Source organism: Ctenopharyngodon idella, chromosome 11 (assembly GCF_019924925.1).
Source record: "Ctenopharyngodon idella isolate HZGC_01 chromosome 11, HZGC01, whole genome shotgun sequence".
In the NCBI taxonomy this organism is placed as follows: domain Eukaryota; kingdom Metazoa; phylum Chordata; class Actinopteri; order Cypriniformes; family Xenocyprididae; genus Ctenopharyngodon; species Ctenopharyngodon idella.
In genome coordinates, this window is record NC_067230.1 from 12,078,374 (window position 1) to 12,091,805 (window position 13,432).

The following is a 13,432-nucleotide window of genomic DNA, read 5'->3' on the forward strand; positions in this document are numbered from 1 at the left end:
AAATCTTAACAGAATACAAACAATGTACAGTGCTATCTTGACTTTTATTGCCACTTGACTTGCAGTATTGTTACAGTAGTCAAGCCCAAGTCACCTTCATATATAGTGCTTTATACAATACAGATTGTATTATGTGTGTATTATCTATTTTATTTATTTGTTCTTTCTTTCTTTCTTTCTTTCTTTCTTTCTTTCTTTCTTTCTGTCTTTCTGTCTTTCTTTGTGGTGGGGCCAGTGATTGGAAAAAATACAAATGTAAACTACTGGTTTAACCAGCAAAAAACAATTGTTGAGCCCTCTATTCTGTTGAACTGAATGGGATGCTTTGCATATCAGGTCTGGTCTTAGATTCAAAAGATTTTGACCTGAGCTTTGTCCTCCAAGGTTTTCAGATCCCCCAGTAGGTGATCGACTCGAGCCACACAGTCCCCGGTGTCGGACAGCCCCAATAAGGCTTCCATCAGGCCGTCCAGAGAAACTTTCACCTGATGTCAATGATAAAACAGACCAATTTCAACTTGATTGACTGGACAACCGCTACAGGTGATATTTGGTATAATGGCTGCCTATTAAGTTCACAGAGACTTCATTTGAGCACATCCATTGCACCGTACCTCTCTAAAGTCCTGCTCAAAGTGCCGTAACTGTAAACACTGCTCTAATTTGAGGTGATGCTTCGACCAGAACTGTTCAAACGCATTCTCCGTCTCATCGAGCTGCGCTAACAACCTGAGACAAACAAACAAATGCTTTTACAGTGAGTATTTCAGAGGAACTAGAGTGAATTAGATTTCACAGAGGAAGGTTAGATGATACTAGGCTTTAAAGAATAATAACAGAACTGTAACAAGAACTACACAAGTCCAACACCTGCTATAGAGCAGCTAAATGGAGGAAATGGCACTATATATATATATATATATATATATATATACACACACATATATACAGTATCTCACAGAAGTGAGTACACCCCTCACATTTTTGTAAATATCTTTTCATGTGACAACACTGAAGAAATGACACTTTGCTACAATTTAGAGTAGTGAGTGTACAGCTTGTATAACAGTGTAAATTTGCTGCCCCCTCAAAATAACTCAACACACAGCCATTAATGTCTAAACTGCTGGCCACAAAAGTGAGTGCACCCCTAAGTGAAAATGTCCAAATTGGGCCCAAAGTGTCAATATTTTGTGTGGCCACCATTATTTTCCAGCACTGCCTTAACCCTCTTGGGCATGGAGTTCACCAGAGCTTCACAGGTTGCCACTGGTGTCCTCTTCCACTCCTCCATGACGACATCACGGAGCTGGAGGATGTTAGAGACCTTGCGCTCCTCAACCTTCCGTTTGAGGATGCCCCACAGATGCTCAATAGGGTTTAGGTCTGGAGACATTCTTTAGCAAGGGCAGTGGTCATCTTAGAGGTGTGTTTGGGGTCGTTATCATGTTGGAATACTGCCCTGCGGCCCAGTCTCCAAAGGGAGAGGATCATGCTCTGCTTCAGTATGTCACAGTACATGGTGGCATTCGTGGTTCCCTCAATAAACTATAGCTCCCCAGTGCCGACATGCAGCACTCATGCAGCCCCAGACCATGACACTCCCACCACCATGCTTGACTGTAGGCAAGACACACTTGTCTTTGTACTCCACACACGCTTGATACCATCTGAACCAAATAAGTTTATCTTGGTCTCATCGGACCACAGGACATGGTTCCAGTAATCCATGTCCTTAGTCTGCTTGTCTTCAGCAAACTGTTTGCAGGCTTTCTTGTGCATCATCTTTAGAAGAGGCTTCCTTCTGGGACGACAGCCATGCAGACCAATTTGATGCAGTGTGCGGCGTATGGTCTGAGCACTGACAGGCTGACCCCCCACCCCTTCGACCTCTGCAGCAATGCTGGCAGCACTCATACGTCTATTTCCCAAACATAACCTCTGGATATGACGCTGAGCACGTGCACTCAACTTCTTTGGTCGACCATGGCGAGGCCTGTTCTGAGTGGAACCTGTCCTGTTAAACCGCTGTATGGTCTTGGCCACCGTGCTGCAGCTCAGTTTCAGGGTCTTGGCAATCTTCTTATAGCCTACGCCATCTTTATGTAGAGCAACAATTCTTTTTTTCAGATCCTCAGAGAGTTCTTTGCCATGAGGTGCCATGTTGAACTTCCAGTGACAAGTATTAGAGAGTGGCTGTGTCCGAAATCGCCCCCTATACCCTTAAATAGGGCACTATTTGAGGAGACAGCCATTTGTAGTGGTGTCCGAAACCATAGTGGATGATGTTGAGTGCACTCATTCAATCCCACAATGCACTGCAATAACGAGTGTACAACCGATGCACGCTCAACGGCTAAAGAATACCCATAATGCACTGTGAGAGTCGCGCGCTGAATGAATTAACGCGTCTCGCCAGGAGATGGCGCCCGCAGCTGAATCAATCATCCATTCATTTTCCAAACCGCGCTGGTCCAGCATTATCATATTTTAATTAATCATTAAATCGTTTAAAAGGTTTGAAACATGCTAGTTCAACATAAATATTAAATACTACTGGAGCTGCCAGTTTGCTACATTTCAAAAGATTATTAAACAGTAGCACAAACTATGCGAAATCGGCAGCCCTTCCGGCGCACTCAGTGTCCGAATTCACTCACTCGTTTCATTCACTCCTTCAAGTGGACTATATTAGTGGAGTAATGTAGGGAATAGTGAATGAGGGTATAGGGGGTGATTTCGAACACAGCAAGTGAGAGCGATAACACCAAATTCAACACACCTGCTCCCCATTCACACCTGAGACCTTGTAACACTAACGAGTCACATGACACTGGGGAGAGAAATGGCTAATTGGGCCCAATTTGGACATTTTCACTTAGTGGTGTACTCACTTTTGTAGCCAGCGGTTTAGACATTAATGGCTGTGTGTTGAGTTATTTTGAGGGGACAGCAAATTTACACTGTTATACAAGCTGTACACTCACTACTTTACATTGTAGCAAAGTGTTATTTGTTCAGTGTTGTCACATGAAAAGATATAAAATATTTACAAAAATGTGAGGGGTGTACTCACTTCTGTGAGATACTGTATATATATATATATATATAAAAATCAACATTATTTTTACTTTAAAGGGTTAGTTCACCCAAAAAATGAAAATTCTGTCATTAATTATTCACCCTCATCTCATTCCACACCCGTAAGACCTTCGTCCATCTTCGGAACACAAATTAAGATTTTTGATTCCTCAATAGACAGCCATTTAACCACCACTTTCAAGGTCCAGAAAGGGACTAAAGACATTGTTGAAATCTTCTATTCTGTGTCATTCTCATACGCTGTTTACGTTCAGCGCTTCCAGGTTCTACGTCAGAACGCTGAGTCATTAGTCGAATGTGTCGTACTGCTCACGTGAACAGCGGCGGCCAATAACGAGTCGGCATTCTGACGTAGAACCTGGAAGCGCTGGACGTAAAAAGCGTAGGAGAATGACAGAGAAAAGATGTTGTTGAATAAAGTCGTTATTTTTGTTTAGTTTTTGTGCACAAAAGGTATTCTCGTCGCTTCATAACATTAAAGTTGAACCACTGCAGTCACGTGGACTATTTTAATGATGTCTTTAGTACCTTTCTGGAACTTGAAAGTGGTGGTTAAATTGCAGTCTATGGAGGAGTCAGACAGCTCTTGGATTTCATCAAAAATATCTTAATATTGTGTTCCAAAGATGAACGAAGGTCATACGGGTTTGGAACGATATGAGGGTGAGTAATTAATGACAGAATTCTCATTTTTTGGTGAACTAACCCTTTAATGTTCTTGGTTATACTGTGAATAATTCATGGTGCAAGTTAAAAATGCTCATGATCTTTCATCAGAATGTTCTGGAACTTTCCTTTTTGGCTGACGTCATCCATATCTCTATTTGCATTTCTGATGGTTAAAATCCCTTACAAAGTGAACATTCTGTTTTGCTGTCAAGTAGGAATGTCACGTAGCAGCCCAGAAATGTGTTACATCATAATTCTGATTCAGCTATCATCATTAATGCTGTAACATTTTGTGTGTGGCAAAATCTTTTTACACACCTTTCAACAGTTGTTTGGTTCTCTACCTCATCTGGGTTCAAAATGCGGCTCTCGGTTTTGCTGGCCTGGTCTTTGATACAGGACAGCAGGGTATTTCCTTGTTTTACGGCCAATTTTAGCTCATCCTGTACAGAAAGAAGGAATGTGGCATATGAATACTGAATGAACCTGTATATATGCAAAATACAGGCAAAATACAGGTAAATCAAGATAAATACAGATGATGTTTTGCTGCTCCATTATGTCAGAAACTGTTCACTGAAAGTCAATGAACCGATAAAAGATAATGGACCGATCTCACAGATACAAGCAATAAAATAAAGGACAGAATTATAACAACATGGATTAAACAAATCATATGACAACATTAGAACAACATGAACCACTGTTCCATAAATGTGAATGGCTACCTTGAGCTTATCGTGTTTTTCGGTGTGTGTGATAAGCAAATCTTTAGTGCACTGCACATCATTGGGAAGTTCAGTTTCTGCCAGGTCAGTTCCAAACTGCTGCAGCATCTGTGCTGTGCTCTTCACTGTTAACGCAAAGTTCTCAACGGCCTAGGACACAACATTTCATTTAAAAATAAAACTTAATTAAATAAGTTAATTAAGGCTTTATTTATTAAAAAACAACTTCTCACTGTGCGATGGTGAATCCATTGACTGTGGCAATAGTCCAGGGTTCCCCCCAGGTCACAGGTCAGCTGGCCTTTGTCAATGTAGCCGTGCAAGTCTGACAGGGAATTTAGCATAACTATCTACAAGATAAAAGAAAAGAACAAATATATATATATATATATATATATATATATACACACACACAACATACACACACACATATATATATATATATATATATGAAAGTGACTTTTTTGTAACTTTTGGGGAACAGAAACTATTTTTTCTTCTACAATACTTTAAAGACAAAAGTTGCTGTTGTTAACAGTCAGTTATGTTGAGCAGAGTTGGTATACTGCCACAACCTCAAACCATTTTCACAGGAACTAGTATTTTCAGAACCTGTGGTTGGCTGCCGTTATGCATGTGTGTGCAAACATTTTACAGAACATATATGGTGAAAAACAGCTGTGGGGGAAGGGTAAAAGAAAATTCTGCCTCTGAAGTTTTGGGGACAGTTTTTAGAGGTTTAAAAGCATAACTGTGAGGCTTATAATTTTATTCTTCTGTTAAAATGTGTATTATTTGAGCTGTAAAACTGTTTACATCATTTTTACAGTCATTCTTGGATTTAAGAGTTTATGGTGTTACATTATTATGGCAACAAAGCAGTAAAATTGGATATAACTTCACACAAAAAAATGTTAATAAGCAATTTTTCACACTAAAACCATGTCATCACATTTAAATCACTCATATAAAATACCCATATTTTTATTTTTTATTTTAACTATTATAAAATGATTAGTTCCTGTTCTTGATTCTGATTGGTCAATATCTGTTTTTTATTCACGATAAAACACGGCTATGACCGCTTCACCCAACGGTTCTGTGTATCAGTACGCAACACCCTTAGCAACCACTCTTAGCAATGTAAACTGTTTGTTCTCAATTGATATTGTTCATTGAAGCTTACTGTATTATGTAAAGAATATCGTGAGAAAGAGATCGAGTGAGCGAGTTTATTACCTGCATTCAGATTTAGCATTTTCCTTCAGGTCAGTCCTATGTTCATAATAAAAAATCTGTTTAAATGTCTGATGTATTATCTTGTCCTTTTAACAGTTAAGGGGTTTTCCGTGACTGACAGAGCTAGTCACAGCATTTGTCAGTTGCGTCTTGTTCCATTTTCAAAACAATTCAGTCTTTTCAATGTAAAAGTTTTCGCTACTGACTGACACACTCATAAAGACAGTCTTTGCCGCCATCTAATGGTGTGAAAATGTAACTTCTGTTGCTGTTCACGGTCAGGGACTATTTTTTCTGGCGGAAGGAAGGCTTTTAGAAATAGTTTACTTCATGAAAGTTGCATTGATACATATTTCTGGCTTTAATATTTGTATTGTGTGGTAACCGTTTTATAAAAGCAATAAGATACTCGAGGCTAGTGCTGTATCATGAATAAGTCATGGCTGAAGGGGTTGCAGACACTCCGCTTCGCGTCGTGCCTAACAACACCCTTCAGCCGTGACTTATTCACGATACAGCACAGCCTATTGTACCTTATTGCTTACATATGAACCAACCCTATTCACGTCAGTTGTAAAATACGGAGTGTCTATTTACACCAAGTGCAAATAGCCCACCTTGTTGGCAGAGGTTATTTACACTAACTCCACCCACCACTGTCTGATTGAGCCAGACAAAAGAAATCCTGCTGACAATGGAATCAGTGGTATGGAGATGGCATTAGCTTTTGACACGACGGACCAACCCGAGTTTGATTCCGCCTTTTAACAAATCACATATCAGCTTGAAATAGTGTGTATTTAAAATTAAAATTAAGAAAATATTCAACTGTCGCTATTGGCACTGCAAACAGACGCGATCTGGTAAATACCTTACTGTAACCCAGATTTTTGCTTTTTAGAAGAAAATAAGCATTTCAGAACTGGACCTAAATCTGAAATATTTCTGTAAATGATGAATGAACTGTCTAATGAATCTGCAGATGACATGTGAAATGTACAGTGCAAATTTCCTCAACGTCACAGGAATTTGCATGCAGATTAAAATCTCACACACAAGATTATATGGTTGTGGGTGAGTGGCATTTACTGAATTCACACATTGCCACGGCTTCAACGACAAGCAGCGAGAAAGCATATCCTCAATGCACAATGCAGTACTTGTTTCTCGCTGTATGTTTTGTACACTGTACACCCGCTAAAGAGCTGTTACACCAGTGATAGACATTCTGCACACAATCTGTAGGTTAACACCCTTTCAGACATGCATAAAACAACAGGGTGTCCAGCTGTGTTAATAATTTAGTGGATGAGTGATCATGGTTACAAACACTCCAGAGGAGCCATGCGCGTTATATGGCGAATGAACGGGCATGCTGAGGGTCCAGACAGACAGAAGCATGCTTACCGGTACCTTCAATTTGAAATCATCCCTATGTAACCGCATACTGACATCAGCAATGGCCCTCTGGAGGAGGCGTGAAGGTTTGAGAACCAGAACAAGCTGCAGATTTCCTGGGAAGGAGCCCTTTTAATCATGAAAGGAAATGAAACATGTAAGTAAAAATAAAAGTTTGACTCATTTCCTTTTGCTAAAAATGCTGTGGCATTAACTATACCTTGTGAAACCACATGAACACGTCAAACATTTTCAATTTAATTTATAAAATTTAAGACACAATTTACACAATTTCCAGCGAAAACCATCCTGCTTGGTCCAAAATATAAACACTCATAATAGGCTTACCAGTGAATACTAGTAAATCAGGGTAAAACAAAAATACATATTCAAGGAAGTGCTGATGAAATGTTGACTTGTTATTTAAAGGGTTAGTTCACCCAAAAATGAAAATTCTGTCATTTATTACTCACCCTCATGCCGTTTTACACCCGTAAGGCCTTCGTTAATCTTCGGAACGCAAATTGAGATATTTTTGTTTAAATCCGATGGCTTGTGAGGCCTACATAGGGAGCAATGACATTTCCTCTCTCAGGATCCATAAAGGTACTAAAAACATATTTAAATCAGTTCATATGAGTACAGTGGTTCAATATTAATATTATAAAGCGACGAGAATATTTTTGGTGCGGCAAAAAAAAAAAAAATAAATAAATAACGACTTATTTAGTGATGGCCGATTTCAAAACACTGCTTCAGGAAGCTTCGGAGCGTTATGAATCAGCGTGTCGAATCCGCATTTCGGAGCGCCAAAGTCACGTGATTTCAGCAGTTTGGCGGTTTGACACGCGATCCGAATCATGATGTGTCATTGCTCCCTATGTAGGCCTCACGGAGCCATCGGATTTAAACAAAAATATCTTAATTTGTGTTCCGAAGATCAACGAAGGTCTTACGGGTGTAAAACGGCACGAGGGTGAGTAATAAATGACAGAATTTTTATTTTTGGGTGAACTAACCCTTTAAACCTTTAGCGTGTTTTTAAATGATAGGCCTGTATACTGTACATCTTGTTCTTTTTGCTCTGAACTGCACTGAGATCTGTAAACATCATGTTGAAGAGCTGTTCTAACTTGAAGGCTTCAGCAAGAGCCTGTACAAACCGCTATCCGTGCCAGAGAAGTGATTGCTGAGTTCCATTTGTCCTTCCTGCGGTCCAGGATGATGATGAAGCCGATGCTAGCAGCATCCATGCTGAAGGATGAAGAACAGATACAGACTAGTCGGGCATTGGAACCACAACCATTAGACAGAAATCAAACATTTCAAAGTATTGCAATTTGCCTCTATTTACAGTTGGTTTCACTACACATTTTGAAAAACATTCTCAGTGTGACTTTTTATCACAATAAACCTAAAGATAAAAGATAAATGAGGTTTTACCTTGGTATGCTGGTCAGGTATGTGACAACATTAACGAAATCTTCGTCTGTCACCTCATTAAAACCTGAGAACTCTGGGAAGGTGATGATAGGAGATCCATCTTTTCCTCTTCCTCCTGCAAATAATTAGCGCCTAGTTAATTCATAGTTATTAAACATGAGAAAAAGAAGGTTTAACATTAAATGGCACTCGGTGGTACTTTAAAAACATTTGTCTTTTCAAACAACATTTGTTTGAGCATCTCGATGAGCCCTAAGGTGTGAGTTTACATACCAAGTCTTTTTTTTTTTTCTTCTCACATTTAAACAGAAACTAGTATGTGCATTGTGTGAAGATGCATGCTGTAGAAATCAGGTGTGAAGAGATTCAAACCATGACCTACATTTTTTTCTCACACTAGCTTTCAAATATACTTCTTTCATTTCTGTTTAATTCATTCATGGGACATACATCTGGCATTATCCTCAAAATAATTCTTAAGTATTCATCACACCATTCTACATTTGACTTCATATATTTACATTTTTGATTAATATATTCATTTGATTTTCAGAAAATAAGAACCTCAACTCCACAAGGGGGCGACAGTGGAATCGGAGTGGAATCAGAGATTTCTATTGAGTTCTGACACACCCATAAATTATTATCTGACTACATACTGTTTTAAAAAAATGTTTGTTAGCTTGTTAACAAATCAGACTAAAAAAGACCCGAATAAAATTAAACTGGTTACGAATCTTGTAACTTATAACATAAAATTGATACATTTTCATGCTTGCATATATTTACATATGCTGCTTACACTGCAAAACCATTAAATTAATTATTATTGAAGTACATTTGAGTCATATACTTGCGTGTTACATTTTAATTTTACTTAATAATTTAATATGTAAGGAACAATGAAATATTTATCTTTTGATTAATATTTTGCCATTTTTCTCATGATGGGGGAGGCGCCTGTGTTGCATGGCGTGTTCGTGAATTTGGTGGCGGAGCTAACAGGATGGGGGTGTGATCCTTTTGGGTGTGGGCGTGTTTTTTGGTGATTTCAAACATCGGCACCATTTCTCAGAAATCACTTACTGCACCTTTAAAGGGTTAGTTCACCTAAAAATGAAAATAATGTCAAATGGGAAAAAAAATGAAAATAATAACAAAATAACGACTTTATTCAACAATATCTAGTGATGGCCGATTTCAAAACACTGCTTTGAAGTATTACGAATTTTTTGTTTTGAATCGGTGGTTTGGATCGTGTAAACGAAGCCTCGTTTACTGAAATCACGTGACTTTGGTGCTCCGAACCACTGATCGCTTTAAAATATTAAGGTTGAACCACTGTACTCATGAAAACATGAACTGTTTAAATATGTCTTTAGTACCTTTCTGGATCTTGAGTGGTTCATTGACATTGCTGGCAATAGAGGCCTCACTTAGCCATTGGATTTTATCAAAAATATCTTAATTTGTGTTCCAAAGATGAACGAAGGTCTTACGGGTGTAAAACGACATGAGGGTGAGTAATAAATGACATTATTTAACTAATCCTTTTTATAAGAATTATAAGCACATATATGTTATCAATCAGGGGTTTCTGTAATTGTATGATGTTTTCTGTCTATTTGGAGAAAATCTAAAGTGAGGGGGAAAATATTTTGTTACTTTTAACATATATTGTCATATTTTTACAAAAAAAAAGTGAGATCAAACATTAAAGACCCCTGCTATAGGATCACAAAGCCTGACGTATCTCCAGAATTACTCTGATAAGAGATTATAATATAATTTTTAAATAATTAAAATAATTTTAGCAAAATATTCTCCACTGTCCATGTCAGTGTGAATATGTAATTGCCTTATTTAACAGGGATTCTTCTAGTGCATTGTGTTCATTCTTGAGGGGAATTCTGGAGAAAGATGTGTTTGTTTGCAGTAATGAGGCAGATCCACTCAGAGGTCACATGTTCATCCATTTTTAGACTTTAGATGCCACAACTTCTCACTCGGATGATGTATAGGTGATGTTTTAAAAGTAGTGCCTGTTTCTTTTACATTTATATTTACAAAGCACACATATCCCTCAGCCCACATCCGCCACAGCCTCCATCTTACATTGACCTAGTTTGTGGTTTAACAGTTTGACTTTGTCAGTTAGACATATATACTTACAAGATCTTTAAAACATTTTCTACAGACATCACTTTTGGCCACACTGTAAAAAATATTCCGTAGTTTTTACAAAATAATTTTGGCAGCTGTGGTTGCCAGAATAATTTTGTAAAAAATACAGAAAAACTGTAAACACATTTACAGAACAAACTGTCAATTTTACAGTATAACACTGTAATTTACAAACAAGAAAATTTGAATGTAAACAAGTAAACTCAACAATGCACACTACTACTAAAATCTGTTTTGTACCTTTAACATATACTGACAACCACCATAATAATGCAGGTGATAAAAGAGAAAGCCACATGAAGAATCAGAGTTCATCACAAATAGCTTTTCCACTGGCTGAAGTATATACTAATGTAAAGAGGGTGCAAAGAGTCATTCACGCAAACGCAAAACACCATCATGGTAACCCACAACACTTACATAATGCAATAAACATTCATTAAACAACAGAAGATGTAACATAAAACCCTAATGTACATAACTGATAACAAAAACTATTAAGAAACATGATTTTTTTAAACAAAATACATTCAAATGTGGAGTTTCACACAGGGAATTGTGGGAATATCAGTTTACAGTTTTTGACTGTAAATTATACATTGATTTGTTCTTTTTTAAAATTTACAGCATTTTACTGTGAAAATTACATAAAATGTCTGGTAAGAGCTTTTACAGTTTTTCCCTGTATATAGTACTGGAACTTACTGTTAACCTATTTACAATTTTTTTCCGTAGCGTTTTTACAATATTTTACTGTTAAAATCACATTTATTTTTTACAGTGTACAAAATGCATGTTATTTTTTATTTAGTACTGTCCTGAATAAGATATTTTACATAAAAGATGTTTACATAAAGTTTACAAGACAAAAAAAATAGCTGAATTTATTAAAATAACCCCATTCAAAAGTTTGTGAACCATTGGTTCTTAATACTGTGTGTCATTTCCTGGAAATTCCGAAAATTCTTCAGTTTTCAAGCATTTTTTGTGTATTTGAACCATTTCCAGCAGTGACTTTATGATTTTGAGATTCATCTTTTCACACTGAGGACAACTGAGGGACTCAAACACAACTATTAAAAAAGGTTCAAACATTCACTGATGCTTCAGAAGGAAACACAATGCATTAAGAGCCGGGGGGTGAACATTTTTTAAATTCGAATATCAAGGTAAATTGTACTTAATTTTTCTTCCGGGAAACATGCAAGTATCTTTTGTTGCTTCCGAAGGGCAGTACTAAATGAAAAACAATGATATCTAAACAAAATAAGACAAATTGGGACATCTCTATCCTGTTCATTGTGTTTCCTTCTGGAGCGTCAGTGAATGTTTGAACCTTTTTTAATAGTTATGTTTGAGTCCCTCAGTTGTCCTCAGTGTGAAAAGATGGATCTCAAAAACATACAGTTACTGCTGGAAAGGGTTCAAATTGAAGAATCTGCAGGACCTGGAGGATTTTTCTGAAGAACAGCTCAGTTTAACTGCTCAGGACAAACAAGGGACTCATGAACAACCATCACAAAACAAAAAAACAGTCATAGATCATCCAGGTAACCACACACAGTATTAAGAATCAGTGGTTCACAAACTTTTGAATGTGGTTATTTTAATAAATTCAGCTATTTTTTTTGTCTTGTGGACTTTATGTAAACATCTTTTATGTAAAATATCATACTCGGGACAGTACTAAATAAAAAATAACATGCATTTTGTATGATCTCTTATTTTGTTAAAATTATTCACATTTTCTCAGATTCTACAAGGGGTTCACATACTTTTTCTTGCAACTGTATGTATGTATGTATATATATATATATATATATATATATATATAGGGGAGCACGGGGCACAAACTAACGCGGGGTTAGTTGTAACACACATGGTTTAAATACTTCCACACACGCTAGCATGAAGAAATACTGACAATATATATAGAAAAAAATTGCGCCAAAATTCAAAAATCTTTGGAAGATATCACTGAACATATATTTAACAATAGCAAAAGTAAATTTCTTACTTGCGCTAATTTTTCATGTATATTTTTTGTTTTTATTTAAAATTAGACAAATCTGATATTATTTTAATCTCCTATCTGTTGTTTAGCAGTTTAGATAGTTCTTTAATGCTTAACTAAATATCAGAAGACACTAACCAGGTTTAAATTCCAGTTGTGCAGATAGGGTTCGTTGTAACACTGCGTTACAACTGTATAGAATAGTTCTAATAGCGGGGCACCATTCAAAACCCATTTCCTTTTCCCAATCATGTTTTATTTTCTGAGTGTTGTTGTTCACTTTTTCTAGCAGTAATTTGTAAAAGTTTGATACATTACCACTCATACCAGGGTGTACTATGACAATTCTCTCCAAAATGGAATTCAAAGTCTGGAATATACTTTCTAACAAAGTCTCTAACTTGCAAATAACGGAAAAAATGTGCCGAAACAAGAGCATAATATTGTTTTAGATGTTCAAAAGAACAAAAAGTACCTTCCCTATAAAGATCCTGAATTGTTACAATACCCATATGTTTTCACTGAAAAAAGAGTTTGTCATGCAACCCCGGAAGAAAAGCATGATTATTACAAATAGGAGTATCCAGATATATATCTGGAACATTCAAATGTACCTTAATTTGTTTCCACACCTTAATTAGGTTAGAAATAACTA

The 13,432-nt window shown here is 36.9% G+C and overlaps 1 protein-coding gene across 3 annotated transcripts in view; it reads right to left on the bottom strand.

Moving 5' to 3' along the window:
- Positions 1–170: 170 nt before the first annotated feature.
- The window catches only part of LOC127522302 (probable guanine nucleotide exchange factor MCF2L2), a 37,294-nt gene continuing 24,032 nt past the window's right edge, over positions 171–13,432 (bottom strand). The window contains exons 3-10 of one of the 3 annotated variants that reach the window (XM_051912114.1): positions 8,580–8,694; positions 8,300–8,390; positions 7,152–7,265; positions 4,733–4,849; positions 4,500–4,649; positions 4,090–4,214; positions 615–729; positions 171–485 (exon numbers count right to left, since the gene is read on the bottom strand). In XM_051912114.1, the coding sequence (XP_051768074.1) occupies positions 351–485; positions 615–729; positions 4,090–4,214; positions 4,500–4,649; positions 4,733–4,849; positions 7,152–7,265; positions 8,300–8,390; positions 8,580–8,694 (962 nt within the window). In that variant the 3' untranslated portion in view covers positions 171–350. Of the gene's footprint in view, positions 486–614; positions 730–4,089; positions 4,215–4,499; positions 4,650–4,732; positions 4,850–7,145; positions 7,266–8,299; positions 8,391–8,579; positions 8,695–13,432 lie in introns of all 3 variants that reach the window. The other 2 variants (XM_051912113.1, XM_051912115.1) reach the window with 2 other exon arrangements.